Raw genomic sequence first — 27,625 nt, forward strand, 5'->3', positions numbered from 1 at the left:
AAATGCATTTTGTCTAAAAGGACATATTTTTTTTTTTTTTTAGTGAGGCAATTGGGATTAAGTGACTTGCCCAGGGTCACACAGCTAGTAAGTGTTACGTGTCTGAGGCCGGATTTGAACTCAGGTCCTCCTGACTCCAGGGCCGGTGCTCTATCCACTGCGCCACCTAGCTGCCCCTAAAAGGACATATTTAAAGATAAAATTTTTTTTAAAGGTTTAAAAAGTTTTTTAAAATTCTTGTATAGGTCAATGAATTGAATATTTTGTCCCAGCTAACTTGAATGCCACTGTAGAACTCCAATGGATGGAAGGATTGTTTAGGGATTGTCATATGTGACTTTCACCGGTGATTCAGGTTACTTCAAATGTTTCTTGTGGACAGCTAGGTGACACAGTGGATGGAGCACCGGCCCTGATTCAAGAGGACCTGAGTTCAAATCTGGCCTTAGACACTTGACACTTACTAGCTGTGTGACCCTGGGCAAGTCACTTAACCCTCATTGCCCTGAAAAAAAAATGTTTCTTGCTCAAATCCTTGGTATAGGAGAGAATGAAATACAAGTAGATGAGACACTGGGGTCTATTAGACCACTCCCCTAACACATACAATAAAAATGTAGAAACTGGGGCAGCTAGATGGTACAGTGGATAAAGCACTGGCCCTGGATTCAGGAGGACCTGAGTTCAAATCTAGACTCAGACACTTGACACTTATAGCTGTGTGACCCTGGGCAAGTCACTTAACCCTGATTGCCTCACCAAAAAAAATGTAGAAACCTATCAAGATACCTTCCCTGGTGCATCCCCCAATATCTGGGTATCTCCTGGTGAGTAACACAAAGCCCCAGAATTGGGGGATTATTAACAGAAAGGCAAAGACACTTTATGGTTTCACCCAAAGTTGAAAGAGCAGTGAAGGGATTGAAATATTATGCTACTGCTGCACCCTGCCTAATCCTCTCCCTCAAGCTTGATGCTATAGTTTTACTTTATCAATGGACAATCATTTTCTTGCTAGCTGAATTTTAAATGCATTTTGATATTTAAATAGAGATAACACAGATATTTCCAGAGCAGGAAAAGATCAATTATTGTGTATTGGGTATATAAGATCAGAGGATCCTTGGCTTAGAGCCAGAAGTGACCTTAGAAGTTGTCTAGTCTAACCATCTCATTTTATAGATGAGGAAATTGAGGCTTAGAAAAATCAAGTGACTTGGACGGTGTCACACAACTTGCAAGTGCCTGAGATGGAATTTGAGTCTAGGTCTTCCTGACTCCAAGTCCAGTGCCCTATACCATGATACCACGCTGCTTCTTGTAGGGAGACAAGGAAAGGAAAGTACGATCCTTAGTACAAACAGTAACCAGAAAGCTTGGTGCTGAAATGCTAAGAGTTGCACAAGAGGATGCCCCTTGCAGATTGGTTTGCTGCTGGTAAAGATGAAAGGTATTTCTGAAGTCACCTTCTTGGAATGGCATCCAATCCATAAAGAGTCTATTCCAACTTCTAGTGGTCTTTCATCAAAAACCATCACAAGTAAGTTGGTTTTGTAATACTGTCCCCTAGAGTTATTTTGCTCAACACCCCAAATTTCAGGGAAGAGGCATCATCTGTCCAAACAATGGAAGTAGATAAACTTTTCTTTTCACTTTTGAAAATTGACCTTCTCCGATGCTTGTGCAGCAGTTGCTTCAACTTATCCTTAAAGAAGCTGGTTGTGAGCGTGTAGAGGATGGGGTTCAGGGCACTGTTTATTGGCAGAAAAAAGATTACAATCCAAGAAGTAATTGTGCCTAGAGAAGGAAACAAGATGTTTAATTATGGGAGATTATCAGTTTACTTTTGCTTTATAAAAGAACATACAAACATTTTAGAATCAACACTTTTGGGGGACAGGGCAAGGAGGGTTAAGTGACTTGCCCAGGGTCACACAGCTAGTATGTACCAAGTGTCTGAGGCCGGATTTGAACTCAGGTCCTCCTGAATCCAGGGCTGGTGCTTTATCCACTGCACCACCTAGCTGCCCAAGTCAATACTTTTTTAATTTTTGAGGACATATGCTGCCTTTGAGTTTTCAGCTTTCTTACTTTATTGAAAATCTCTAGGGAAAAGTGAAGACCAAAAACCAAGAGATGGGAGTGTTTGGCTCCAATCATAGAGAATCACAGATTTTTGAATGGACAGTAATTTAGTTCAGTCCACGCCTGAACTGAAATCACTGCTACTACCTACCTAGCAATTGGCTCCACAGTCTTTGCTTGAAGACATCTAATTATCAGGAAATGTGTCTTTATCTTGTGCCAATATCTGCTCCTCTGTACATTTTACTTGACTCTTGATTCTACCCATGGGGACAAATGTAACAATTCTAAGTCTCTTCATGTCATAGCTCTTTCCATAATGGAAGTCAGTTATCAAGCCACTGCCCCCTCATCTCAAATCTCTTGTTTAGGCTAAATAAATGTGCTCTGTTCCTTCAGCATCTCCTTAGGGTATGATATTGAAGCTCTTTAACCACTGAGACTCATCCTCCTTTGAGTATGTACACTGTACAGATTATCAGTATCCTTTTCAAAAGATAGTACCTAAGGGGGCAGCTAGGTAGCACAGTGGATAGAGCACTGGCCCTGGATTCAGGAGGACCTGAGTTCAAATCTGACCTCAGACACTTGACACTTACTAGCTGTGTGACCCTTGGCAAGTCACTTAACTCTCATTGCCCTGAAAAAAAAAAAGATAGTACCTAGAACTGAATTCAGCATATCAGATCTGGTCTGACCAGGGCAGAGTATTGGGTCCATCATCCATAGTCGTGGATGTTAGTCATTAACTTCTTTAATGCAATTTAATATCATATTGAACAGCTATGTAGGGCAGGTAGGTGGCACAGTGGACAGAGTGCTAGGCCTGGAGTCAGGAAGATCTGAGTTCAAATCTGGCCTTAGACACTTATTGGCTATGCGGCCCTTGTCAAGTCACTTAACCCTGTTTGCCTCATTTTCCTCATCTGTAAAATGAGCCGAAGAAGGAAATGGCAAACCACTCCAGGATCTCTGCCAAGAAAACCCCAAATGGGGGTATGAAGAGTTGGACATGACTAAAACAACTGAACAACACCAACAAGATCCCATAGCTTTTTTGGCTGCTACATTATACCTTTGACTCATTGAGCTTTCAATTCACTAAGATCCTAGATCTTTTTGAAATGAATTTCTTTCCAACCATACCTCCCTCCTCTTCTACATGTGGAGTTGACATCCTAAGTATGGGACTTTCCATTTATTCCTATTAAATTTCATCTTATTAGATTCAGCCCAATGTTTTAGCCTGTCACGATTCTTTTATCCCAAATGTGTAATGTAACATATTAGATTTTTCTCCTCGTAGTTTGTGCCAACTCTAAATTTGATATGTATATGATTTGAGCTTTTATTCAGATCATATGTCCAAATATTAAACCGTATAAGGTCATGCATAAGTCTCTGAAGCACTCCGTGGCAAACCTCTTCTCATGTTGTTATCAAACCATTAATGAATATTAGTTAAAACTAGTCATCTACCAGTTCCTGAGCCTACTTCACCATATATCATCTAAACCACATCTTTTTCACAAGAATAGTATGAGATACTTTATCATAAGCTCTGTGCCACAGTGGATAGAGTTCTAGGCCTGGAGTCAGGAGGACCTGCATTCAAATCTAGTTTCAGTCACTTATTCATTGTATGATCTTGGGCAAGTCATTTAGCCTCTCTTTGCCTCAGCTTCCTCAACTGCAATAGGGGAATAATAGGAGCACCTACTTTCTAGGATCATTGTGAAGATCAAATGAGATAATATTTATGAAACATTTAGCGCAATGCCTGGTGCATAATAGGTTCTATAATGTATTATTATTATTAGCTCTGCTAAAATCTAGGCACTTAGGGGGCAGCTAGGTGGTGCAGTGGATAGAGAACCGGCCCTGCAGTCAGGAGTACCTGAGTTCAAATCCGGCCTCAGACACTTAACACTTACTAGCTTTGTGACCCTGGGCAAGTCACTTAACCCCAACTGCCTCACTTAAAAAAAAAATCTAGGCACTTAACAGCTTTTTCCTATCTACTAGTGTAAAAACCTAGTGAAAAAAGGAAATGAAATTAGTTGGGCCTGATATTTTCTTGATGAAGTCAAGCTGTCTCTTTGTGTGTCTTTCCTTTTCAAGATATTCACTAACCATCCATTTAATGATACCCTCTACCATTTTCCCAGGAATTGAAGTTAAGCTCAGTGACCCAGAGTTTACAGATGCTTCTGTCTTCCTTTTATTGCAAATGGGATAACCCCTGCCCTTCTGAAGCCTTGTGACTCTTCTTGCATTCTTCACAATCTTTCAAAGATCATTGACACTGGTTCAGCAATGAAAGCTATTAGTACTTTCAGTGCTTTGGGATGTAGTTCATATGGTTCTGGTGACTGAAGTTTATCAAGGGAATTTGGGTGCTGCTGTCTCCCTCTCTTATTGTTTCCAAGTGCACTACTTTGTTTACATGTCTTTTCTTATAGAAAAATGTGAACATTATAGGATTTTTTTTTCTTAGCAGTATGACTTAGCAGAAGGAACACAGGACTCAGAACCTGAGGATGTGGGTTCAAATTTCAGCTCTGTTATTTACTATTAGTGAGACTTTGGGCAAGTCGCTGACCCTCTAATGGGCTCAGTTTCCTTATCTGTCAAGTGAGGGAGTTAGAGCATTCTAAATGCCATTCTGGTTCTAAATCTATAATCTTATGATATAAGATGATGGTGAATTTTGTAACACCGTAATCTCCAAAAGATCAAAGTTGTAGGTTACTCGAAGGTCACATAGAGAACTGATTGGTGGGAGAAAGTAGGATGTAGCTCACCTGTGCATAAAAACGGGGAGGGGAATATCATTCAGGAAATGTGTTTCATAAAACAAAAGATATGGACAATCATGTAAAGAGATCAAAGGATGAAGAGCTTGAAAGCTGTACTGATTCCTGTCAAATATGAAAAGGTCTTCAGGAAGACCTCTGCCACATTGGATAGAACTTCTGTGCTATATCTATGAAGAAAATCAGCAAGAATCTTGCTAGAAGAGAAGACATAGATGTGTTGTGATCTATTCCAATGGAAGGGATGGATATCCATCTTGATGAGATCACTGGTGTATTGAAATCTTGCTTCCCTAATCATGGAGCAGTAAGAATGGGGAATCTCTGGCATTCATCTTGATTTTATCTACCCTTAAGATAATATTTTTCTGGTCACTGGTGGTACTCAGGGAATGATTTTCACCTTGAAATGTAATTATATTCAGAGGGACTCTCTCAGTGTTTAAGAAGAATGGAAGAAACTGTGAACAATGGTTAAGAAATCACTCGCCAGGCAGCTAGGTGGTGCAGTGGATAGAGCACTGGCCTTGGATTCAGGAGGACCTGAGTTCAAATCTGACCTCAGACACTTAACACTAGCTGTATGACCCTGGGCAAGTCACTTAACCCCAATTGCCTCACAAAAAAAAAAAAAAGAAGTCACTCGACAATCCAAAGGGCAATGGTTAATTGGTTATAGTTCTATGGAGTGAATAGCAGAGTATGATCCCCATCCCTTACTTATTTGTTATAGTCCAGAACTTAGAGCTATTTCCACTCTAAATGTTCACATGGACTATTTGTGCCCATCCTGTGGTAGAGCCTTCCAAGCTTATTTTGGTCTGATCAGTCACAAGTGGGCACACTGAACCTTGACTCCAACATAGTGATGTCATTTTGGTCCTCTTCAAGAACAAAGGACAATAAACATACTCTAAAACACATATTATCCTATATACAAACCTATTAAGTCTCACTCCTCTCCTTTATCCTCTCTCCTTCCCATCTTTTCATTTTTTCTGTCTTTTTTCTTTCTCTCTCTGATCATGTCTCTGTGTCTTTCCCTTTCTCTCTTTGTCTTGTTTGTCTCTGTCTCTGTTTCTGTCTCTTTCAGATAAGTTCACAAGAACTGAAAGGGACCCTAGACATCACTTTACCCACCAGCTCTTCAGAAGAAGAAACTGAGTTCAAGATAATTAAAGTGATTTGCCTGAGGTGTAGCAGGTAATACGTAATGCAGCCAGGATTTTAATTCAGGTTTTCCAATTCCAGATCTAGCTTTCTTTCGATAGTACCATGATGTCTCTTGCTCTTCTCTCTTATTCCTCTCTATCTCTGTTTTTCTCAAATAGGTTTGTGCATATTTTCTTTGTCCTACATATTCATCCTGTCTTTCTCTACCCTCCTCTCCATTCCATTCCTTTCTCACATTGTCTCTTCTCTCACTCTCTCCCCTTCTCTCTCTCTCTCTCTCTCTCTCTCTCTCTCTCTCTCTCTCTCTCTCTCTCTCTCTCTCTTTTGGTGAGGCAATTGGGGTTAAGTGACTTGCCCAGAGTCACACAGCTAATAAGTGTCAAGCGTCTGAGGCCATATTTGAACTCAGGTCCTCCTGAATCCAGGGCTGGTGCTCTATCCACTGCACCACCCAGCTTCCCCCCTCTTCTCTTTTTATATAATAGCTCACATTTCCAAAGCCCTTGAAGGTTTATCTCCCCTAAAATCCTTCTCCAAAGCTTCATTGTGGATTGGAGGTGAGCCTGGGCTCTTGAAGCCTACAGAAGTAGAGTACAAGCACTCACTTTTTAAAGTGGACAAACCCTAAGGACAGAGCAGGGTCAGGCTCTGTCTCTTGTTTGAGGAGCTGGCCAAGTTGTAATGGAGATGTTCATCACCAGATTGATCACAGGGTGAGAAATATTTTGGTCACAGCAACTCTCAAAGACTTTCCCCTGGGGCATGGAAAGGTTTTGGTCTGGGCCACTAAAGTGGATATGTTTAGTTGTTCCCAACTCTTCATGACCTCATTTGTGATTTTCTTGGCAAAGATACTAGAGTGGTTTGCCATTTCCTCCTCCAGTTCATTTTTATAGATGAAGAACTAAGGCAAACAGGGTTAAGTGACTTGCCCAGGGTCACACAGCTAGTAAGTATCTGAGGCTAGATTTGAATGCAGGATGATAAATCTTCTTAACTGCAGGCCAGGCACTCTATTGGCTGTGCCATCTAGCTTTCCAGTGAAGTGTAAACACGGACGAAACTGCAGATCCCTGAAGACTTTTAACATTTACAAAATACTTTCCTCATAAGAACCTTTTGTGTCAGGTATTAGGAATGTTATTAACCTTATCTTGAAGATGAGGAAAGCTGATTTGCCCATGGCCATACTGGTCTACAATTCAGACTCTGGTTTCCCAGTTCTTTCCACTGCGCCATGTTTCCTCTGGGCACAACTTATTCCTATGTCATTCCACTCCAATAAACCCTTTTTGTTCCCTTAGATCAAACATCAACTACTTTGGCATTTAAAGGCCTTCACAGTCTGGCTCCTTCCTCCCTTTTCAGCCTTCTTATATATTCCTTCCCTTCGCACACTTCTTTTTTGTTTTTTGTGGGGCAATGGGGGTTAAGTGACTTGCCCAGGGTCACACAGCTAGTAGTAAGTGTCAAGTGTCTGAGGCCAGATTTGAGCTCAGGTATTCCTGAATACAGGGCTGGTGTTTTATCTACTGCACCATCTAGTCGCCCCCACCCTTCACACACTTCTAACCAAACTGGCCTTCTTGCATTTCTATACTCATAACCCCAGTCTCCCTTCTTATTGCCTTGCACAGGCGTGGAACACACTTCTTCCTCACCTCTACCTCTTCAATTCTCTTTTCTTCAAGGGTCAGCTCAAGTGCCATCTTCTGCAGGGATGCTTTCCTCATTCCACCTCTTAGTACCTCTCCCCCAAATTATTCCATCTTGTTTATGTATATATACATGTACGGATATGTATATATGTTTATACACACATACATGCACACACATGTTGTTTCCCTAGCTAGATCCTCAAGAGCCGGACTGTTTGTTTCACTGTTGTATTTGTAGCATGTTGCCCAGCACCTAGTAGGTGGTTAATAAATACTTTCTAATGATTGTTTCCCTATCCTTTGTGAAGTTTTCTTGCCTTTTTTGACTATCTTTCCCCCAGCCCTATTGTCTCCTCTTTCCTTCCCTTTCTTTCACCTTTCATTCCTGCATCCTTCCTATTCCCCCCTTTCTTTTCTTGATCATCTTTTTATCCTCTTCAACTTCCTTATCTGGGAATAATGTAGAACCAGAATATAGTGTTAGCATTTGCTATACTCATAAAATAAAGTATTATGTTTCCTGTTCTTCATTTAAAAAGCAGCAGAACTTCATGATTTTTCACTCTGGGGGGGAAAAACAATTAAATTTAAATTGTTTTGTATGTGTCCCTCAATTATTTTTCTGTGACCAGTGATCCTTGTCTGAATCCTGCAGAGCAGTATCTGCCTAGGGTTTTGCATTGATAATTAAGATTCCTGAGGCTTTTGTGAAGTCCCATTTAGTTAAGTGGCTGGGGTAGAAAGTGCCAAACCTGGTTTGACTTCTGAGCAGGGTCTGGCTAAAAGTTATATGGTATCTTGACTTAAGAGTATCATGGAACCTTTTAAAGGCAAGGACTGTATCTATTTAACTTGAAGATACAGAATTTAGTATGACATCATGCACAGATAGAAGGGGTTCTGAAGATGTCGATAACTTACTTTTTCCCAATCACACGCTATAGACACAACACAAAGTGTAGAGTTTTTGTTTTTTGTTTTTGTTTTTTGTGGGGCAATGAGGGTTAAGTGACTTTCCCAGGGTCATACAGCTAGTAACTGTCAAGACTCTGAGGCCGGATTTGAACTCAGGTCCTCCTGAATCCAGGGCCAGTGATCTATCCACTGTGCCATCTATCTGCCCAAAGTGTAGAGTTTTAATTGTGGATTGGAATAATTAAACTGGGCATCAAATTAAAATAGAAATGGGGCCACTAAATTGTACATAAGAAAGATCCCTGCTGGCATGCATATTGACTTTGGAAACCACATATTAGCATTATCTATGCTCTATTGTATTTTTATATATTTTGTTAAATATGTTCCAGGAACTTAATATAAATGATTTTTTAAAAAAATGCACATGTATGACCTATATCTGATTGCTTACCACCTCAGGGAGGGGGGAGGGGAGGGAGGCAGGGAATGAGAGAGGGATAGAATTTGGAACTCAAAATTTTAAATAAATAAAATTAAATATTTTCCAGTTAAATCATGGGCCACCTCTGCAGTAAAGAACACAGTCATCCAGACATATTGTGATATTTTAAATGCTATTATAAGTCCCTTTAAATTGGCCAGTGGAGCAGGAGACCTATTGAAACCTCATAGCTGCTGCTCCTTCACCTTCTCAGGGGCCATACCCCTTTCATCTTCTGATTACCTCAGCTGTTATCAGACACATAGAGTCTCTGATGATTATTTCCTGGTTTTTAAATGGAAGGGAAAAATCTCAAGTTGTGTGATACTGATTTATCCTCTCTGTTTAACCTTCCTTATCTGTTCCCACTCCCAATATACAAAAGAGGACATAGATGAAGATCTCTCTCTCTCTCTCTCTCTCTCTCTCTCTCTCTCTCTCTCTCTCTCTCTCTCTCTCCCGGTAAAGGAAGGAGAACTCACCTGGGATTTCCACCCGAAAGAGAGAAAGAATTTTTATTACAAATACAGGAATCCAGCAGATGGCATCAGAGAACACGATAAAGAAGAACCGATTTGCCAGCGCTACATCCCTTCCAATGTGGGTCCTCACTTCAGATGTCTGCAGGGCTGTTTTTTGAATGGAACAGAACATGCTGATGTAGGAAAACAATATGAGGAGGAAAGCCAGTAAATTCACACCTGGTAGGGAAAAAAAGCACAGCTCTTAACACCTTATTGCTATCATATAACAGGGCAAACAATGGGGTATTTTTACAGGTGCTGGTTAAATGTATCTGCCAGGCAGGTGGTACAGAGAAGTATGTCCCCTTTTCAAAGCCACAGTACCACACAGAGAAAATCCAGAGTTAAGAGGATATGATCTGGATCTTCCCTCCACACATATGAGATTGTCGAATGAGAAGGGAAAAGAGATTTTCAAATACACAGACCTTCCGTGAGGGGATTCCAGGATGATGCAATTTAAATCTAGGGGCCTCATGAGGCAGGATCTGGCTTATCATAATAAGAAGAGAAAGGTGTTTTTGTTGTTGTTGTTGTTGTTTTTGTTTTTGTTTTTTTGCAAGGCAATGAAGGTTAAGTGACTTGCCCAGAGTCAGTAGTAGTAGGCCTCCACCAGTCGTGGAAGACCATGGATCAGTGCCTTGAAGAGCCACAGGCCACAGTGTGGCCGTGCAGTCCGATATGGGAGCCGCAGCTCCTGAGTGACTTATAACCAGTAACTGCCGCATCCCGTGTTGTATCTACCCCATGAGGAATAGCTAGAGTGTCCTCTCCAGGGCGCTGGCCTGGGCGGATCAATATGGAAAACAAGCTGTTGTCCATGCAGCAGGTTTTCCCTCTCCGAGACATTGGTGAATCCAAAGGAGAGGCAGAGCCAATACAGTTTGGCACCAGTGCTGCTGCAGGAGTTGCCAGAGGGATGTGATGTCCAACATCCAACTGCCTAAGGGACTCTGACTCCTGATTTTTCCTTGGGGTTAACTCCCAAAGCCTTTCCCATATATGGGTATAGCCACAAGGCAGCAGAGGTTTAAAATCAGGGTTTCCTTCCCCTAGGTGGGTTGCCTGCCAAGGCTAATGAGCCCCACCTGCCCCAAGCGACTGGTTTTAAGGCGCCAGTGATTTGCCTTTGCCCCTTCTCCTGTTAGTGGAAACAGTTCACATTTTCTCCTTGATTTGTTGTTGTTGTTGTTGTTGTTGTTCATTGTCTCATCACTATCTCCTTTTTTTTTGGTGGGGCAATGAGAGTTAAGTGACTTGCCCAGGGTCACACAGCTAGTAAGTGTCAAGTGTCTGAGGTTGAATTTGAACTCAGGTCCTCCTGAATCCAGGGCCAGTGCTTTATCCACTACGCCACCTAACTGCCCCAAAGAGAAAGATTTTTAAGGTCTCTGAAGCTCCAGACTTTTCCCACTATGACCTTGTAAAATTTGGATTGCATTATCAAAGTGAAAATGGAGACATGCCAGTTTATGGAAATGCTATTCCCCCCCCACCCCAAATGTAAATGACTTTCTAAGGAGAAAGTACCTTACAAAGAACTATGACATGGCTGACTTTAGAGTTGTTTTTTGTAAAGAGTAAACAGCAACCCTTCCTTTCCTTGTCATGGAAGGGTGCCTCATACTCGAATGATGGGGAAATTGTATTGTATTCAAACTAACTCTCATCTAGGTTATCTGAAGAACAAAGTGCTCACATAAGTTGGCAGAGTTCCCAGGTGAATTGCTTTAGCTCACAGTCATTGTTGATAAACATGAAAGCCAAGGATGCTATGGATCAGAGAAAGATCACCTAGAGCTCCTATATTTAATGTGAGAGCTTTTTAGGGTGCCTTCAGCTATTTTCAACACTGAATTTCTATAATAAAACACTTAATAAAATATTTCATCAGCATGTATCAAGGATTTTTTATTAAAAACATAGTATTGGCAATATAACTTTGCTTAGTAATTTGTATAGATTAACCTTGCCAGAAACTCACAACATTAGTACAAATATTAAAGTCAAATGGAAAAAATACAACATGATTTACCTAGAAAAATGCCAAGAGAATACCCTTTGCTTCTAAAATCTTCTGTTTGGTCATAGAGTGGGAAACACACTCCATTTTTTCCATAGAAGTTTCCAAAAAACTCCTCACTCCAAAATGGAATTATGGCTATTAAGAATCCAGCAATCCAGATGCATACAAGGATGATCAGCGTCTGGCGTTTTCCCGGACGAATATTACTGAAGGGAAAGACGATGACTACATACTTCTCTAAAGTCAAGTATGTCAGCAGTAGGACCGAGACCTCTGTGGATAACATGGCTAGAAACCCCATGAGGCGGCACTGTAAACTTTCCATCCATAACAAAGCATACTTCTGGTATTGTCCTCTATATTTTATGTCAAAAAATCCAATGAAAAACAAGTAAACTCCCATTAGACAGTCAGCACCTGTTAAAGGATTGCAAAAAAAAAAAGTAATATGTTAGTAGTAGCTGCCTGGCCTATAATCTCAGCTACTGGGGAAGCTGAGGCTGATGGATCTCTTGAGTTTAGGAGTTCTGAGCTGCAGTGGGGAAGGCTAATCAAACATCTGCACTAAATTTGGCATTCCTACAATGAACCCCCAGGAGCAGGGAGGCCATCAGGTTCCTTAAGGAGGGATGAACCAACCCAGGTTAGAAGTAGGGTTTCTGTGTCAATTCGCAGTAGGACTGACCAGTGAGTAGCCCCTGAACTTCTAACCTGGGTGAGACGGGGAGACTAATACTTAAAAAAACAAGACTAACCATCTGTCTAGATCTGCTTCCTGGATCCTATAATTTTGGTTAGACATGAAGAAATATTATTGAACACTTCAATGAGTGACAGATAGAAATTCCTTCCTAGATTTCTTTTAAAAAAATCCCATTTTGTAGAATAACAAGTTCTTTTCTTTTCTTTTTTTTTTGGTGAGGCAATTGGGGTTGATTTGCCTAGGGTCACACAGCTAGTTAGTGTTAAGTGTCTGAGGCTGGATTTGAACTCAGGTCCTCCTGAATCCAGGGACTGTGCTCTATCTACTGCGCCACCTAGCTGCCCCAATAACAAGTTCTTTTGAAAAATTTAGATTAAATCTATGATTTTATTGGTATAGTGAAGTCTACATGAGAAAAGTCCCTCTACTGCTACAGATCTGACATGTCATTTAGAGATGTAGAAATTTTCCTGTGGCACTGAGAGTATGTGACTTGCCTCGGGTCACCCAGATGTATGTGGCTGAATAAAAAAGATGGGCTGTCATATGGAGCAAGAGTAATGGACAGGTAGCCTGCATGATTCCCTGCTATCCTCAGGATGTCATCAAAACTTAAGGAAAACCCCCAGATCATTGGTACAGTGGAACCCCTTCAGTAAACTTGTTGGAGAATGTGGATGAGAGGTGGATCTGATGGGCAGGCTTAGAAGGTTTGTGATCTCTCATTGCTAGAGTGGCTGCACTGATAGGAGCATGCTCTAGAGCTGAGAGGGACCTCAGACACCATCTGGTCCAATCCCCTCCTTTTACAAAATAGGAAAGTCAATCCTCCAAAGGGGAAATGTCCAACATCGTGTAGGAAGTTAAGTTGGCAGAGTCAAGATTTAATCCAAGGACCCAGGACTTGAAAACCATCACCCTTTCCACTGTACCATACTGTTTCTCACAGATCCCCTGAAGTGTGTGACTACTTTCCATGAATTTATCTAGCAGATTTTATATCTGTCTGGTTTCCATTCATATTTTCAGAAATAGTACCCTACTGGGTCAAATCACACTTATTGTGTCATATTATCTATGTTTTATTATATTATATTTTGATTTATTTTGTTAAATATCTGGTTTGGGCTTTGATAGCATTGTGGGTGGGGGTGGTATATATGACTGTATGACTGCTATCCAAAGATAGTCTAAGGGCCTAAGAGCAGGAAATATTGTTGTAAACGAGGGTCTGATTAAAGCACTGTTTTTATTTAGGGGTAGGAGAACTTGGTTGCAATCAGAAAGACCACAATTTAAATCCTGCCTCATTCACTTAACCAGCTGCATGATCTTGGATGCATCACTCTTCTAGACTCAGTTTTCTTCATCTATAAAATGGGGACAATAATATCACCTGTCTCACAGGGTTATGGGAAGGATCAAATGAGATCCTATATGTAAAGCACTTTGTAAACCTAAAAGTAGAACAGAAGTGTTAGCTATTATTATTAGACCCTACTATGCAATATCCTCCCACAATCCCTTAAATGATGGCTCTTTTCTATTTGACCCCATTTTATGCTGGTGGGACTCAGTGCATCACTGAAAGCACAGGAGATGATCAATAGTTATAAAGTATGGTGATTATTGACATGGTGATCAAAGCCCCTAGATTTATAATTTGAGTGCAAATCTCATTTGTTGTGGATTGTGGATTTCCAGGTTTCTTAAGCACAGTCCCCAGACAGCTAGAGTCATGAGTCTGCTCAAACTGGAGCACCACTTACAGCACAGGATTTTGATGGACATCGCGTGGGTCTTATTTTCAGCTCTGATAAAGGACCTCATGCCAATGACAAAAAGATTCCCGAAGCAGGTAATGAAAGCTATCACCCAGACAAATATCCTCAAGATGTTGTTAGCCAAGAGGTCCTCAAATGAAGAAATGCCGTCAGTCAATGGTATACATATTCTCACATGGGGAGCGTAGGAGCAATACCGAAAATCTTTGAAATAGCTGAAATTAAGAGAAAGAAAACCCCACTACAGTAACTGTTAGTATAGATCAAGGCTGTAATCTGCCTACTTGATAAGTGATGTCAATGGACATTTTTTCTTGAGCTGTGAAGAGTTCCTTGGAACTCTAGAAACTCTTCATTGACAGAGATTGCCAGTTTACCTACAACTGACAGAGTTAGAGTTGCCTGGGTCAAGGAGAGATTAAGTGAGGCATGTAGCCCTTGAATCCAGCTCTCAGGCTGACCTATCTTCCATATAAGAGTTCTTTCTTTTCTTTTGTGGGGCAATGAAGGTTAAGTGACTTGCCCAGGATCACACAGCTAGTGAGTGTCAAGTGTCAAGTGTCTGAGGCCGGATTTGAATTCAGGTCCTCCTGAATCCAGGGCTGGTGCTTTATCCACTCAGCTACCTAGCTGCCCCTATAAGATTTCTTTTCATTATACGATCATAGATTTAGAGATGGAAGCACCTCAGACACTTGACGCTTACTAGCTGTGTGACCCTGGACAAGTCACTTAACCCTCACTGCCCCTCAAAAAGCATAAGTAAAGAAATATTGGGGGCAGCTAGGTAGCGCAGTGAATAAAGCACCAGCCCTGGATACAGGAGGACCTAAGTTCAAATCTGGCATCAGACACTTGACACTTACTAATTGTGTGACCCTGGGCAAGTCACTTAACCCTCATTGCCCTGCAAAAAAAAAAAAAAAAGAAAAAAATAAGAGCGATGGAAGGGACCTTAGAGGCCATGTAGTCCAACCCTCTCCATTTTTAGATGAGGAAACTGAGGCTTGTAGATTAAGTAAATTGCCTGGGTAATAAATGTTTGAGGTGGGATGCGAATTCATGTCTTCCTGACACCAAGCCTTGTAGTCTATTTACCTCTTAACCTTTTTATTCAGTATATAATATTCATATAGTAAGCTGACATGATGGACAGAGTGTGGGAATTATAGTTAAGAAGACCTTGTTTCAAATTATCCTTCTGACATTTACACGTATGACCATGAGTAAATCACATCTTCTTTTTCTTTCTTTTTTTTTGTTCAGGGCAATGAGGATTAAGTGACTTGCCCAGGGTCACACAGCTAGTAAGTGTCAAGTGTCTGAGGCCTCATTTGAACTCAGGTCCTCCTGAATCCAGGGCCAGTGCTTTATCCACTGTGCCACCTAGCTGCCCCATAAATCACATCTTCTCTGAACCTCAGGCAACTGCTTAAGACTTAGATACTAAGTGATAGGCCTGGCTGGGTTTGGCCTTGGTGGAATGAGGTCTCACACCATAGAAATCACAAATTATTGACATATCAATGTATATGACATTCATCTAATACTTGTACTTTGCAACAAAGCTCCTTTTTCACCATCACACGATAATTCTAAGCATTGTTCCTATATCATTGATGAACAACTTGAAGTACACAGAAGCTAACAGAGTTACCCAAGGTGACTTTGGTGAAATGAGGATTCTAATTTGCTTATCCATACTGTGTTATTTTGTCACATAAGGAGAGTAGATTCTAATTATGAAGTTGATCCCTAACCAATATTTGGGGATTTGAGTAGCACAAAAGAGAGATGGCTCCTCTGTAAAGAGCCTGTCATTACAAATTATGCATTTGCATTAAGTTATACATCTTACATTTAGTTTCATAGCATCAATGCATTTACTTTAAGGAAGCTGCCTTTTTTCCTTCATATGGATAAGATGGAAAGTCCTCTGAGATTAGGAAAAGTCTGGGCTGAGGAGAAATGGCCATCTTAAATATTGATTTTGGATTAGAGACTTGAAAGATTTAAATAAATTGGGGGGGGAGAGGGGAGAGAGTAAGGTTTGTTTTAGGTTGTTATATCTATGTGTTTTCTAGGTAGAAGCTGGGGGTAGGGTTGGGGGGATGGGGTACATACCCACCTACAAAACTCATATCTTGAATTTTCTTATATATCATCCTATCTATTTTCATTCAGCCCCTATCTTGCCTTCATCATTTTCTGGCAATCTTCTTCCATCTTTCTTCATCTTCTGATTCAGCTTTTAAATATGCTGCCCATATCAGGCAGCTGGGGAGCAATAGTTAATATGGGAACATGGTGGGCAGAGTTCTCTGTTAGGATGCTAGGAGATGGTTCTCTGTTGGATGCTAGGGGATGGTATACACAGACCCTTGTCTCAAAGGTTTTACAGTCTAGTCTCCCTAAACTCTGTATCTAGCTTACAGGACTTTTGTATCTGTTTGGCTTCCTTTTTCTGCCTTGTAACCTCTGGCAAACACACAATCTTTCCTCTTGGCTCTTTTATAATCCCTGTATGTTAATACCATCCAGGAAAATGTAAGCCCTTTGAGGGCAGGTGCCTTTTTTTTTAATCCTCCATAGTTGGCTGACACATAGTAGGCATTTAATACTGGCTAATGCATGATGAGTTAAATTGAATCGAATAGATCCTGCCAGATGGTTTTTTTTTCCAGTTAATTTCCTCCACCAATGTGATTTTGCTGACATTTGAAGATGGAAACAGTTAAAGGGGGAAATGGACTGTGGAGGTGTTATAGCAGATTCTATGAAAGGAATTGATGAATTAGCAATTGGGTCACAGTAAAGTCCACTGCTAATTGTTATGCCCTTCTGACATGACTCTTGGGTCAGCGTTTAAAGCAGCAACTTTATTTAGTTCCAAGAAGTTAGTATTTCTGAGAAGATGCTGCATTCTGCCTGCAACAAGAAGTATCCACCTGATGAAGCTTTAGCAAGAGGAACCTAACTTTAAGTGGAAGGGTAACTTAATTGCTAGGAAACCACACTACAATAATAAAGGGCTTTAAAGTTTGCAGAGCAGTTTATATACATTCACTCTTTTAGGTCTCCAGAGTGACTATGGGCAAGTTAGTTTGCTCATCTATTAAATGGTGAAAATAATATCTTTAATACCTATTTCAAACCATGAGATAGATATTACAGATTCCATTATTACCATTTTAGAGATGGAGAAACTGATTTAGCCGTAGTCATGTACTGTCAGGACTGGAACTCAAGTCTTCTTGATTATAAGGTCAGTGCTCCAGCTGGTAAAATCTTGGACTTGAGAGGGTTGAGTATAGATGATCTCCTGAGAAGCAGTTTGGTGTAATGGAAAGTGTATTGGGATCCAGAAAATCCCAAAGGACTATTGATGAAACACATTATCCACCTCCAAAGAAACTAATATTGCTGGAACACAGACTGAAGCATACTATTTTTCAATTTCTTTCACTTTTTTTTCTTTTATTCAAGTTTTCTTATATAAAATGACTAATATGGTAATGTATTATATAATCATACATGTATAACCTATATCTAATTGCTTCCCACCTCAGGAAAGAGGGAGGGAAGGGAGGGAACAAGGGATAAAAATTAGAACCCCAAACTATAAATAAAAATGTTTATTACTTAAAAAAAAGTATATTGGGCTTTTTGTCAAAGGACTGTGGTTCAAATCCTTGGTCTGCCACTTTCTCCCTATGCAACTTCTCTTTGTCTCTATTCCTCATCTGAAAAATGAGGTTAATCTAACTGGCCTATGAGACCTTTTGGCTCTCAATCTCTGGTCCCATATGGTCATACACAGAATGTTTTCCATCTCGTTCATCTGGTAAATTCTGATCGTACATTTATATCTTCCCATTTTTTTGTAGATTCTGCTGAATTTTTGAAATGATGAACATGTATAATACCATGCTAATGAGAGATGATTGTGTTAAATGGCGTTGATGCCATTTACATAGTACTTAATTACAAAGAACTTAATTCATCCCAAACTATCATAATGGTAGATTTTCTCTGTCATTAGCAATATCAACACACGGAATTCACATAACATCTTTTTTTTTTCCCTCTCAGAGCTTCTATTTAGAGCAGTCAACTGTTGCTCATCCATGTGAGGGGAATTAATTTTTCTAGTTCACCTGAGTAGTGTTTAGCCTGTGACCTCATCTCATGTAAAATGTGGCACTTAGATGGCCCATACACTTAATGGACCTCAGATGGATGAGCATCTTGTATCCAAACAGAAGTTTCATTGTTGTTGGCTCACTGTAAAATTGAGCTCTATTTGAACAGGGTCCAAATATGACAAAATTAAAAAGCTCTTAATGAAAAATATTTTTTTTACATAGAACTACAATGAAACTATAAATGGGAGACATAGCTCAATGTGAACATTCTAAATCGACTGTGCCAAATCTCCACCTACCTTTCATATATACATATACACAATACATACGTACATACATGTGAGAAAGGTTCCTCATGTGTTGAAACATTCTTGTGTTTATATTTGGAATCGCTATCTTTTCCAGGTCCCTGGAAAACATAGGTAACATACTTATTAGCTGAGAAACTAGAATTTGGGTTTAAAGTGGTTCTATTGTGTGTGCGTGTGTGTGTGAGGCAATTGGGGTTACGTGACTTGCCCAGGAGCACACAGCTATTAAGTTTCAAGTGTCTGAAGTGGGATTTGAACTCAGGTCCTCCTGAATCCAGGGCTGGTGCTTTATCCACTGCGCCACCTAGCTGCCTTCCTAATATTTTTTTGATGGTCACAAACTTTATAACCCACTGAATGAAACATTTCAAAATTACAAAGTTAATATTTAGATTTACAAGAAACCACCTTTTATTCATGTTTTTGTATATATATATATATGTTTATATACACACATATATGTACAGATGTATATTGTGTAGATATATATACGCACACACACAAGATCTTTATTTTTCTGTACATATTTATATATTTATAAAGCTTATGTTTATAGCTGTTGTAAGCAGGCCCAATTCTGCTGCTGTGGAGTCTCTGGCTTAGTCACTTAAAAGCATAAAGGTGGGCAGCTAGGTGGCGCAGTAGATAGAGCACCAGCCCTGGAGTCAGGAGGACCTGAGTTCCAATCCAGCCTCAGACACTTAACACTTACTAGCTGTGTGACCCTGGGCAAGTCACTTAACCGCAATTGCCTCACTGAAAAAAAAAAAGCATAAAGGCATTTATTACAGCATTTTTATACATTTCTTTTGATAGTTTCTTATTAAAACTAATTTTTGCTTTCTTCCTTTTATTTACAATTAGTAGAATGTAATCTTCTTGAGGGCAGGGACAATTTTATTTTCTAATTTTTATCTTTAGTGCCTAGCACAATGCCTGACATATAACAGGCATTTAAGAAGTATTTATTGAATTAAAAAGTTTCAACAACTTCTCTAGATCATTGGCTATGTAATTTATTGGGGGGACAAATGCAGAAGGTCCTGAGATAACCAGGACTTGTTACTTCTCCTCTTGTGGGATGTCACTGAAGCGAAGGTGATGAGATATCTGAGGTCTGACTTTTCGATCTCTTTCTGTGTTGGGGTTCTATATTAGGAATAATCTACCATAGCTGTTAGAAGTAGCCCTAATTCAAGTTTACAGAGATCTCCTGAAATCTCGAAACTTCAAGAAACCTTTGACATAGTGAGGTTCAGGAAGTTTAGGGTATAGGTGCCAGAAAAACATTTCATCTAGGATGTCTTTTCTCCATAAAAATTGTCCTCTGAAAATTTCCAGAGTCATCCCTAATGTAACTTATTTGTCCAGGGGTCCCCCCTCCTACCTCCAAATGGGTATAAAGAGAGTCACTATGGAAGAATAGGTGTAGAAAATTCCTAAAGCCATTCCCCACAGTTATAGATGGGAAATTGTCAATCAAGAGAGTCAGAAACCTTCCTTTAAAGAATAATAAGATTTGATTTAGATAAAAGAGCCTGATTCTTTACCCCATGCAAAGATGTCTTTTTGCCCAGTGAGAAAGATGTCGTTCAATCAATTTGACTCTTTTAGAGGCAGAAATGACATCTAAGGGAGCTATTCAGTTATAGTTACTGAATAATGACCCAATCCTTCTGACTTCTAGGCTGGTATGGGGTCCTATTCAACTTCCTTTTTTTTCTCCCCAAAGAGGCCACTAGGTTTCTACTGATGAGCAAATAGCCCTGCACACATAAATGGACTCCTGGGAGAGAAGGCTTGTGGGGAGAAGAAGAAAAAGTTGCTTTTCATGAAGCCCATGATTTCTGTTCTATTCAGAGGCTTGTGAATTCTTGGGCCCAGATCCAGCATTAATTTCTGATAAAGCCTTACCAGAGCTGGTCCTTCCTCTGTATACACTGACAGATTTAGCAGTGTATTGTCAGCTGCTCTGTTTAATAAGAACCATAGAGCATGAATTTGAACAGACTTCAAGAGATAGCAGAGGATAGAAGGGCCTGGTGTACTATGGTCCACGTGGTAAGACTGCTGAACAACAACAAAAGTAGTCATAGAGCTAGGTGGTGCAGTGGATAAAGCACCGACCCTGGATTCAGGAGAACCTGAATTCAAATCTGGTCTCAGACACTTGACACTTACTAGCTGTGTGACCCTGGGCAAGTCTCTTAACCCTCATTGCCCTGCCAAAAACAAAAACAAAAACAAAACCCCACAAAAACAAAAAGTAGTCATAGAGAATTTCCTGTGGACATTGAGAAGTTAAGTGACTTGCCCAGGGTCCCATTGCCTGTCTGATGAAGAGTCCCTTCCTTGATCCTCATTCTTCTATCAGTATTGTCTTCCTCTACTAGAATGTAAACTGCTTGAGGACAGGGATTATCTTGATTTTTCTAATTGTATCCTAGCAGCAGTGCCTGACATATAATAAATGCTTTTTCCTTTATTCCTTCATGTTTTAGAGTCAGGATTTCAGCCCAGATCTTCTCAGCTCTAAAGGCAGCTATCAATTATGCTATGCTGACTTTCGATAAGAATTGTAGAGAAATGAAATATGTGGTCTTAAAATACAGATGAAGAAATGCTGAGATAATATACTATGGCTTCTACTTTATGGAAAGAAAATTTTACCAATCAACAACCCTTTCTGGGAAAAGAGAGAGGGAAGTAAAAGGATGCACCAAGGAGGAGTTGTTAGGTCCTCATTTTATTGTAAACTCCTTGAGGGCAGGGACTCTTTTGCCTCTTTTTGTATCTCCTGGGCTTAGGACAATGCTTGGTGCACAGAAGGCACATAATAAATGTTCATTGATTGTTAGCATAATTTGAAACCTCCAACTTTTAAAAGGCAAGAAAATGGCAGTTTCTTAATTTTCATGGTCGTAAAAATTCTTTCTCTTGTTGATTGAATAGAATGAGGCACACATTGCAAGATGAATATTCAACACTTCTGCAATGTGTTGTGGGAATGAGAAGGTATTTTATTTTTAGTAAGGTTTCTATTCTGAGATTATTACATGCTTAATTCCACTTTGTGAAATTGTACAGTGAAGGGGTTTTTTTTTTGTTTTGTTTTTTTTGTTTTACCTGAAATTGGTCTTCAGGAAGATTTCCTTAGCCTTCAAAGGTAGATATAATTTTTTTTAGGTTGATTGGGAGAAATAGTTTTTAGGCATTCAATAAATCCTGGATAATAACAGTGCTGCTCATTATTGCTTTTTGATCAATGAGAGGCTTAACAGTTACACAATATGTGAAAAATATCCACTTAAAAGGCATGTTTTTTCCAGTTAAAATAGCATAGCCTTGGTAATCATGATGAATATAATAGAATATTTCACTCACAGAGACTGAAGGTATTTCAGACTTTCAAAGTGGACTTCATCAAGGTAAGAAAGTGGATTATAAGACAAATTCCTAAAATAAAGAGAAAATAATATGCCCTTAGAGGATGAGAAAAAGACGGTGCATTATTATTTAGAAAGTTCAACATGAGACCATTAAACCTGATTCTGAAGGGAAAAGAGTTGCTACTTACAGTTTTTGTAGAAGTTTCAGGTCTTTAAAAACATGTTGGGGTAAGTCCATGATCATGTTGTTAGACAGATCCCTAGTAGAGAGAGTGAAAAACTATAACAATTAGATGTCAGTGCCTTAAGTTGGATATAGAACAAATATGGCATTTTCTGTACTGGCATCATAATTCCATTGGACAGAACAGAAACTCTGAATCTTGCCTGAAATGATATTTTACTCATTACTCTAGAACATGGCCCTTTGAATTGGCTCACAACCTTAGATTTAATGAAATGATCATGGTCTCAGAGTCAGAGGACCTGGGTTCAAATCATACCTGAAAGAACACCTATGCAACATTGGGTAAGTACCTTGATTTCCCTGGACTCCAGTTTCCTCATCTTTAAAATGAGGGGGTTGAACCATGATTCTAGAGAAGGAGTATAAAGTATGTTACCCACTTTTGGGCAGAGGTGATGGGCCCAAGAGGAAGAATAAGTCATATTTTTGGGTCCAGCCAATGAAGAAATTTGTTTTGTTTAACTTTCTAGATTTATTGTGAGGGATTTCTTTTTCTTTTTTCTATCTTTTTCCCCCATTGGGGGGATGATAGGGATAAGGTAGAAACAAAAAAAAGAAGAGAAAAGAAAGAAAAGAAAAGAAAAAGTGGTTCATAGAAGAATTTTTTTAAAATCACAAAAAAGAAGGCCAGAAAGAATCACAGACAAGTAGGAAAACTTTGAAAATTACATGTTGAAGTTATTTTAAATAAAAACAAACTACATGTAATGAAGATGGGTAGTTTCATGTATAGTCCTTTTCGTCTATTATCCTATTTACGAGATATACCAGGAAATATCAATATGATTTGGTGTTTATTAAGTTCATAATCTAAATAAATAATATATACAACATATTATATAGACAAATATATATACAAATGAACAAATACATTAATAAGTGAATAAAAAATGAAGGATTGGAATATTATGGCCTCTGAGGATCCCTTCAGTATTAGATATACGATTCTTTAACCATTATGACCTCACCCCCTCAAACACTTGACATCTTTGCTTGGTAATGGCTCAAAGACAGACATGATCTTTATGGGTTCAGATATGGTCAATCTAGTCTGCAGTTCCTCTTCACCAAATTATATTCATTACTTCCTTCAGGATTTGGTTCAAACTAGCTTCTAAGAAGTCTTTCTCTTGGCTAACCCTACCCATTTTGGTCTATGTTTGGCTTTATGGAACCAAACTGACAAACCTCTTATGCCTAGCATGAGCCATATTTTGTAAATATTCGGTACTTCATAAAAATTTGTTGACTCTATTCATACTGCCTATAACTCCCATCTCTTTGAAACCAGCACCATTCTTTTCATTCATGCTGTTTTTGTTTTTGTTTTTTTTGGTGAGGCAATTGGGGTTAAGTGACTTGCCCAGGGTCACAGGGCTATTTTCTGAAGAAATTGCCATTCACAAGTAGAATTGGGGGGGAGCTGATCTGTGGGGGTTTTGTGCTCGTAAAATAGTCCACAGAACATGAACCATTGGAATCCTCTCTGGTTGTCACTAATGAGGGCTTGAGGGGATAGAATAAAATTAGGATAAAAAAGGAGGAGGTTCTCTATCCTCATCCCCAAAAGTCACATAACAAAGAAATTGCTAGTTAAGGCTCTGTTAGAAATATCTTATTCACTTTCACCCATGTTGTTATTGTTGTTGTTCAGGTGTTTTCAGTGGTATTCAATTCTTCATGACCCCATGTGGGAGTTTCTTGGCAAAGATACCAGAATGGTTCACCATTTCCTTCTCGAGTTCCAGCAAATAGAGGTTAAGTGACTTGCCCAGAGTCATACAGCTAGTGAGTGTCTAAGGTCAGATTTGAACTCATGAAGATGAATCTTCTAGATTTCAACACTCTGTCTACTCTACCACCTAGCTGCACATAAACATATCAGACACAGACCTATATTTCTTTTCATGGCAAAAATGGAATATAATATGACATTAGACTGGCATATTTCTTTTTTCTTTTTTTTTTTTTTGGGTGGGGCAATTGAGGTTAAGTGATTTGCCCAGGGTCACACAGCTAGTAAAGTGTCAAGTGTCTGAGGCTGAATTTGAACTCAGGTCCTCCTGACTCTAGGGACGGTGTTCTATCCATGGGATATTTCTAACAGAGCAATAACTAGATATTTTTGTACCTGAATCAAGAGACAGTGGTTGTTGAGGGTGAAACAGAAATGAGTGGTATCACCTGGAGTGTCTCTATCAGAAGTAGTTAGTGTGCCCTGGCACATGATAAGGTTTCTAAGCTGCTGAAGCAGTAGGAAGTAGCCTAGTGTGAGGCTGCTATAGAGACCACTGGGGGTAGAAGAGTCAGGGGATGAAGTGTATTCCATTTGGTACCTTCTAAAAATGTTTATCTTGGGGCGATAGACTCTAAGCCACAGCCTAGTTATGATTCTGATTTCAAATATCCAGTGATCAATGAGACTGTGATCATTACCAGGGAAAAGGTAATGAGTACAACATGTTAGCAGCCTTATCAGTCATTTCAAATTCTTACAAATGATATATAAAATTTATTTTATAAGCTTTAATATTTTCCTATTAGTCACTACTACTTACAGTTCTCCTAAGTTTTTTAATGAGGAAAAGGTCTTGTCTGGAACAAAGTCAATTTGATTTCTAGGAAGAAACCTGCAAGACAGATCAAGAGTTATTACTGGTTATTTTTGTATACCCCTATAATTAGGCCATTCTGTGAGCTGTCATAGATCCAGGATTAATTTAATGCTTCTTTTGAAGTCCTACAGGGAAGGAAGCATCTCTTGATATAGAATGCAGTCAATGCTGCTGTCTTGTCTCCCACCAAGTGGCATTTGCTGTGATAAGATCATCCGTCATTCTCTCCCCAAGACAATACTGCTAAATGAAATGTGATTCAATATACGGAGTGTGATTGACAAAGGGAGGAAGCATTTGAACTTTGAACATTGGATATTTTGGTAATTGGTCATTTCTCAATGTAACCTGATATTCTCAAACAAGAAAGCATAACCATGTTGATAGAGATAACTTGGGGAAAAGACTTTTCTTTAAGAGAAGCAAGCAAGAACCAAACTGAACCCATTTGCCCCATCCTCTTAGGATACAAGCCAATTTTAAATTCTGAGTAAGTCATTTAGCCTTTTCTGTCTCTTGTACTCTAGTTATCCTTTCTTAGGTAAAGGAAGCAAGGAAGACTAGTAGGTAAGACATATGCCATATCCTCCCAGTTTCAAATGTTCAGGATAATTGAAGTTATTATTTGCACTTTGTAGGTGGAATGCTTTTTTCTCATGCAAATTTATATTAATGCCATGCAAAGTGGCACTGGGGGCTATTTCTAGATCTGCTAGAAGGAAAAGACAATGTTGTATTTGGAGGAATAAAATTGAGTTCAAATTCAGCTTACTACCTATGTGACTGCACAAGTCACCCCACCTTTTTAAGTTTGTTTCCTACTCTGTAAATGAGAGGGTTTTGACACATGGTGTGAATAGGGCATTGGGCTTGAAGTCAGGAAGCTGTGGGTTCAAGTCTCTCCTTAGATGTTTCCTAGCTGTGTGACCCTAGGCAAGTCACCTAACCTTGCTCAACCTCATCTATAAAATGAGGGAGTTCAGGGCAGCTAGGTGGCATAGTGGATAGAGCACCGGTCCTGGATTCAGGAGGACCTGAGTTCAAATCCAGCCTCAGCCCCTAACTGTGTGACCCTGGGCAAGTCACTTAACCCCAATTGCCTCACCAAAAAAAAAATTAGGGAGTTGAATTCAGTAGCCTCTAAGGGCTGTGATCTGTAAGAAATAATTATTAATAATCAATATCTTCTGTGACCCAAAGATCTCTCTTTCTTTGTTCTCCCTCCCACTCCACTCAAAAGGCCAGCTCTCCTTGAGAGATTCTATCATCTTATCTAGGTCAAACCTACCCACACTAAGCTCACAAAAGGAGCCTTAGGTGAAGGCAGATTCTTTTGTCTACTTTACTGATGAGATTAAACCACACCTAGATGAATGGACCAACTTGAGTGGGGGTCTTGCATTCCTTTCTCTAAAGTCATCCCTGGACTTCATTTTGGTATAGCCCACCTTCAAGTCATGTCAGCCACTTGGATTTAAATGGTACTGACCAATTAAATGTGTTTGATGTATAATGACCCAATTAGATTTGATTGTTGTGTAATGACCCATCTCTTATTGAAAGGAGATAAAAAACATAGACAAGTAGCCATGTGGGCTCCTGTACTGGCTCTCTCTCTGTGTCTATCTCTTTCTGTCTCTTTTTCTCTCTCTCTCTGTGTCTCTCTTTCTCTTTCTCTCTCTCCCTCCCTCCCCCCTTCCCCCCTCTCTTTGTCTCTGTCTCTCTGAGACCACATGTTCACTCTGGAGACCATGAAAAGCTAAGGAGATGCTTAATCAGTTCTTTCCTGGGAAAAATTGATGAACTGATAATATGCTTCCTCCAAACCTGTGTCTACAGCAACAATCCTGGGAGGAAACTGCTATTATCCCCACTTTACAAACGAGGAAACTGAAGCAGGCACTGCTTAAGTGACTTGCCCAGGGTTACATAGGTAGTGAATATTTGAGGCTGGATTTGAACTCAGGTCTTCTTCACATAAGGTTCAATACTCTATTCATTGTGCCACCTAACTGCCCATTAATGCTGCACTATGGTTAGTCTGAAGGGCAGAGAAAGACGGTCATATATAAAAAATCCATGTCTTTGCCATTAAAATGTGAGCTATTTGAGGACCGGATCTTTCCCCTTCTCCTTCCTCCCTGCCTTTCTTTGTATCCCTAATGCTTAGCACAGGGCCTGGAACAAATTCATCAATGGGTGTTGACTCAATGACAAAAGCAACAGAAAATAGGGCCTTATACAGAGGCCTAACTGGTTAGCGGTCATTTCATGGCTTACACTTCCAGATATCAACTGTAACTGAAATGCTCCTTGGTTTTTGTTTTTGTTTTTTAATTTTTATGCAGTATTTGTTCTTGATTCCCAAATTGGTCTGTCATATACTTACAGCACTGTGAGCTCCTCACATGCCTGAAAGGTAGAATTCATCAGAGACTTAATCTGATTGCCTTCCAAATCCCTGAAAACCAAGAAAACCCACACATCATATCAAGGAGCAGAGGGATCTGATTCTGAGCTCTTGCCAGCCCTATCCAGGCCCATCAGAGCTCCTTCCCTTTTTTTCTCAGGCCCTTTCCCAGTTGCTGACGGCAAGGTTAGAATGATGAGGCCCGAGTTCCATCTGGATGCTTCACCCCTGAAGTCAGCATTAGCATTTTATTTCAAGAGCAGAGATTGTTTTCCTCTGAATGTTTCCCCGTAACAACTTCATCTATCATGTCCTCTTTTTGAAATTCTTCAGTAATACA

The 27,625-nt window shown here is 39.7% G+C and overlaps 1 protein-coding gene across 1 annotated transcript in view; it reads right to left on the minus strand.

Moving 5' to 3' along the window:
* Positions 1–1,534: 1,534 nt before the first annotated feature.
* The window catches only part of RXFP2 (relaxin family peptide receptor 2), a 68,837-nt gene continuing 42,746 nt past the window's right edge, over positions 1,535–27,625 (minus strand). Inside the window, exons 11-19 of the mRNA XM_043997436.1 lie at positions 27,265–27,336; positions 24,819–24,890; positions 22,202–22,273; positions 22,009–22,080; positions 18,651–18,722; positions 14,154–14,383; positions 11,691–12,098; positions 9,614–9,832; positions 1,535–1,797 (exon numbers count right to left, since the gene is read on the minus strand). Coding sequence (XP_043853371.1) covers positions 1,535–1,797; positions 9,614–9,832; positions 11,691–12,098; positions 14,154–14,383; positions 18,651–18,722; positions 22,009–22,080; positions 22,202–22,273; positions 24,819–24,890; positions 27,265–27,336 — 1,480 coding nt within the window. The remainder of the gene's footprint in view (positions 1,798–9,613; positions 9,833–11,690; positions 12,099–14,153; positions 14,384–18,650; positions 18,723–22,008; positions 22,081–22,201; positions 22,274–24,818; positions 24,891–27,264; positions 27,337–27,625) is intronic.

Source organism: Dromiciops gliroides, chromosome 3 (genome assembly GCF_019393635.1).
Source record: "Dromiciops gliroides isolate mDroGli1 chromosome 3, mDroGli1.pri, whole genome shotgun sequence".
Lineage (NCBI taxonomy): Eukaryota > Metazoa > Chordata > Mammalia > Microbiotheria > Microbiotheriidae > Dromiciops > Dromiciops gliroides.